General features: G+C 40.1%; 1 protein-coding gene across 1 annotated transcript; it reads left to right on the top strand.

Annotated features, from left to right (window-relative positions):
• The first annotated feature begins 641 nt into the window (after window positions 1–641).
• Window positions 642–3,943, top strand: LOC111865293. Its single transcript, XM_023853191.2, has 2 exons — window positions 642–937; window positions 2,689–3,943. Exons 1-2 carry the CDS (start codon window positions 760–762, stop codon window positions 3,282–3,284), a joined length of 774 nt encoding a protein of 257 aa, XP_023708959.2. The 5' UTR covers window positions 642–759; the 3' UTR covers window positions 3,285–3,943.
• The last annotated feature ends 1,116 nt before the right edge of the window (window positions 3,944–5,059 follow it).

Raw genomic sequence — 5,059 nt, 5'->3', positions numbered from 1 at the left:
GGCACAAGCAGTGGACAAACACTTGAATTAAGGAATCAACGAAATTACTCTCACTGACTCAACTCAGTCTTTCACTCTCTAATCCAACTCTCACTGTATGCCGATCTGTATGCTGGCGGGGGAGGGGATGTCCACCATAGCGCATACGTCACAATATGTTTCACATAATTCTTTAGAGCGCGACGACCTCCTCAGTCTGAGCTACTTAACCGTTGGAATTGCAATCCTTATTTCGAGAAGTCAGTGATTTATGTACTTCACCAACATGCTTTCAACTTTTACAGTATGTACCGGTAATTAATGTTTTTAATTTGCTTAGTGGGGGGTGGAGCCCAACTGCGTCCACTCGGCACGGCGGCCACTGATGGCCTATTGTAGCCTGCCCCGTGTGATTATGATGATGGAGAATTTGGTGGAATGAAGATTGGCAGGGGAAACCGAAGTACTCGGAGGAAACCCGCCCCAGCGCCACTTTGTCCACCACAAATCCCACTTGACCAGACCCGGAGTCCAACCCGAGCCGCCGCGGTGGGAAGCCAGCGACCCAGCGACTAAGCGCTTGAGCTATAGCGCGGCCTTTTTACCGGTATGTACGGAATGTACTGTACAAGTTGAAAACACGTAAGTTGGCATTACTGATGGTAAAGATTGGGGTCAATTACATACGTTAAGTGCAGTGTAAAAGGTCTAAAATACGTAGCATTGTAAGTTTTGTGAAATGTTAGGCGTGTTAATTCTACTTAGTTTCCGTTGAAGAATATGCTCAGTGTATCCAGAAAGACGAGAGAGGTGTTCGGCAATATTACTGACATACAAAACTTGGTCGATGTAATGGCTTCTGACATTCGTAGGGCAGTAACGGACGCAGAAGTTCAAGGAGGCGAACTTAGTCCTCAAACAAGTGCTGTAGAACCCTGCATATCAACAGATTCACCAGGTATCAGTGTGTTGTTCATGGAAATTTATTAGTATTTGGTTGTTAAGGTAAAGGTGAGTTAACTCTTGGGCAAAGCCGTGTATTCGCTCGTATGCGTGTGTTATACGGGGGCCGACCGCAAGTGAACTGAACGATTAAAAACTTTTGTTGTAGAACAGCTAACACTGATAACTTGATAATCAGAGCCAATTGAAATTCTTTTCCGTGTTTGTGGTTATGCACACATTGAAGAACTATTTCATCCCTTATTAGCTGTTCGTGTATCACAGTGAATTCTTACACCATATATTATGGTTTACTTTAAATTGATCTAAAGTTTCAGACATTGGGTGAACAAAAACTTAATTCTTGATATAGCTCCCTCAAAATAGCCTAAGATAATTAGATTAGGTAAACATGATAATCAAAATGGATAAATAACTGATTCACTGAATACACAATTTCTCATTCAGGAATGTTGTGAACTCACTGCAAATTCTTATACCTCTCTTCATCAGGTCAGGAATATTCCAAAAGTGACCAGCAAGCTCACAGTTCCTTTCATGCTTGGATCAGCATGTATCAGACTGGATCTTCTACATGCAGTATGCTCAGCTTGCTGTGTACTTCTGCTTGTTGCATGCTTGGCTTACTCTTTATCCTTGAAGATGTCTCTTTGCCTCCAGAGTACATGATCTTACTACCCAGAAGACTGTACTCCTCATAGTCATTGAGTGAGAACGTCAGATCCATGAATTTCAGAATATATGAAGTCATACAACCAAGAATGTTCTGTTAAGAAAGTAAGGACCAAAGTTTTTTGAAAATTGGGAAATGGCCCACCATTCAGCTTCATCCTCACTGCACAGATTTTTCAGGAACCGTTGGACATGGGTAGTGCACATGCTGTGAAACTGTGTGTGTCCTGAATCTTCATTGATCGTGTAACCGAATGTTGCCAGTAAAGATTTCTTCACTTAAATATGTACAGTTAATGCAAGGAATATGTGAATATTTCTTATGTTGTGTTTTGTCCTGTAACCACTCTATGATTAGCCATGTTATTTCCAGCTTTCCTCTTTAACATATTGTCACGATGTAGGGTGCATAACTGTATGTGGGGTATGAATTGGATAATTAGATTTATTGACACCTTATGCACTGACTTGGAACTACAGACAGTTACAGCACTATTGCTGATCTACATGCTTTACATTTCACTGTTACATACACCAGTGTCCTTAGTCATCACTGGTTGTATCCTGGCAACAGATTCGTAACACTCTCACTGTAATTGCAGCATACACAGTGAAGTCTTCTTTGCACAGCTTAATTCCTTTCTTACCATTTCCTCTCAATTATTTTGCCAACTACCAAGTTCAGAACTCTCTCAATTCTCTGCTGCAACTGCCAGCTATCTCGTTGCCATCTCTTCTCAGTTATCTTCACAGAGCTCAACTGTCAACTGACTCCTCACTTGGAGCTCCAGAACTTTATTGACTATTCTCCACTGAACTCTTCTTTATAACCACATTGCACAGACTGAAAACACCATTTCCAGCAATACCTCTGTTATGTGTTTACCAATCTGTTGCTTGGAAACAGGTTCTATTGTTGCATGCATATTTATTGCCTTGTGAATGTGTTTACTGAGCCTTGCCTAGCAGTGGACATCTGCTCTTGTCTCCTCTGTTCTGCCATTCAGGTGTCATGCTTTGAATGATGATGAATTGGCATTATTTCTTTGATAGGAACTGGCTCTTCTGTTGCAGGTCTGCAGTATGAGCAGGATAGCTTGTCCAACATGTCACCAGCAGATGAATTGTCCAAAAACAGTTCATTCCTTCTAAATCAGAAATTCACAAAAGATGATGCTCTGAAAAACTGTGGTGACTGGGTGGACAATCAGTCATCTCACATAGAAAAGAAGAATGAGGGTTCTAGGCCATCACAGAAAAGGAAGCAGGCACCATTATGCGAAGAGCAATGTGACTCCCCAGATGAGAATGATGATGCAGATAGCGTTGTATCATCTGCTTGCAGAAACAAGCGCAGGCGCAAGGCAGTAAAGATGAAAGATGAGCAGCTAGATCTGCAGTGTGAGTGGCAGGATTGTGATTATGTCACTTGTAATCTTGACCAATTTGTGCGCCATGTCAGCCTCCACATACCACATCTTGAGGTCAAAGTGAATGAGGATCAGGAAGGTAATGGTTTTGTTGTGTACCCTAGGATCCTTCCTGCTTCGATAAGTATTGATGATGTAATGTGCCCAGTCATCCACTTGTTCATATTAACTCCTGTTCCATGTTCAAATATCCCAGATGAATTTATTGGTTTGAAAATAGGAAACAGAGATGGAAACTAACAATTTAGACATTAACGCTTTTCATGCCATGAGCCGATTAAATTGCATTTCCACAGCCAAACAGATAGGCTTGATATCAGTCATTTAGAACAGCATTTCTGTTAATAGATGGGATCAAGTGTAGTATACTGATGTTTGGGGGAAAGAATAGACTTTCTTGGTGTCTACGTATGGTCATTTGAAGGTTATCTGAGGAAGTACTGTGGAGTTTTCTGTGCAACAGTATTTACCCCAAGCAGCCAAGCAGCATTGCATTTCTAGCCACTAGTTCCATGGCAGGGCTTTGCAAGCAGAACATGAGAGGGATGTCCTTGACACTATGAGAAGCTCAGCTGGAGGGACTTTAGACTTTTACAAATAACCTTTACCTTGCACGCCATTATCTAAACAATTTCCTTCACCAGAGAGCTCAGAGGTTTTATAAGTGGGTTAGGATTTTCATCATTAGACAGCATGCTGCATTGCATGTCATGTTAGAGCAGAAGAAATACACTTCCATTATTTTTTGGCATTTCCATGAGGGAAACATAATTAAGTTGTAAAAAATTGGCCAGATTTCTGAGCACTAATCGCATATCTGGTAAGATTTTCTTGTAGAATCATGGCAGTCAAAGGGTTCAAGCAGAATGAACCATGGTATGATGGAAATAACTTAGAACAGAGAACTAGCTTATTTTCTATTGCTTCAGTTGGATATAACAGTTCTTCTGAGTAAAAAAAAATTCCATGTAAAAGAAAAGAGAATGTTATAGTTTTAATCTTTACATTTTCAAAAGAAGATTTTTAAATAATTAGAACTGAGCAAATATTTGATTGAAATGCTATTCATTTGTTAACAGCTGTGCTATGTGTTGTCCATCAAGATTGACATGCTTCCTTTTCCTGTCATTTTGCTTGTGTAGTCAATCCTTAATGTGAGATGAAGTGTGAGTGTGGAGACAGGCTTAGTTGTGATGTACCATTAAATGCTGATTAGAAGGAAGTCTGCTGCATGATTTTTCTGCATGTAACAGGCATGTTGGTGAGGAAGTTTTTCAATTTGACTTCAGCTTTTACCTTGTTTAAGGATTACGTACTTTTTTTACTGTACCAGATGATAATAGCTGATTTTCAGGTGATCTTTAGATATCTCACTAAATTCAGTTATACAAGGAAAATATAAGTGGCATTCAATGATCAAGGAAGCCTGGCAATGGTGTGGAGTGGGCACAACATTTCTCACAGATTGCTGCTGTAACTGCCAATAGCAGAATGAGTCATTAGCACTGACAAACACATGCCGTCAGGTGGTCTGATCTTGTGACTGCAGTAAATCACATTAATAATCTGTGTTAGAGGTGTCATTAGGCAGTAGACATGTATATTGAAACGAAGTTCGCTATTGAACAGTGTGTGTTTATTGTCAAAACTTTTGTAAGGAAGAAAACTTAAGCAAATGTTTTCATAAGTTTCGTCATAAATATCCTGACTTGCCAGTTCCCACAAAGTCGTGTATATCCAAGCTTGTGAAAAAATGGCAGGCCACAGGTACGGTGTGTGACATAAAGAACAAATCGAAGAGGATTGTGCTGACTGAAGAAAAGGTTCGGGATATTGAGGCACAACTACAGATCAGTCACAAAGTAGATAACTTTCAGTTCAGTATGACATACAGGTTTTACAACACTTCAGTCTTTATTCGCCTTCCATGTTTCGATTCAAAAGAATCATCTTCAGTGGTGCACCACTATGAGCAGGAAACACTGTCACATAAAATGTTTTAACATTATGCACTT

The sequence above is a fragment of the Cryptotermes secundus genome, unplaced genomic scaffold, assembly GCF_002891405.2.
Source record: "Cryptotermes secundus unplaced genomic scaffold, Csec_1.0 scaffold2907, whole genome shotgun sequence".
In the NCBI taxonomy this organism is placed as follows: domain Eukaryota; kingdom Metazoa; phylum Arthropoda; class Insecta; order Blattodea; family Kalotermitidae; genus Cryptotermes; species Cryptotermes secundus.
This window is presented reverse-complemented; position numbering and strand designations above follow the sequence as displayed.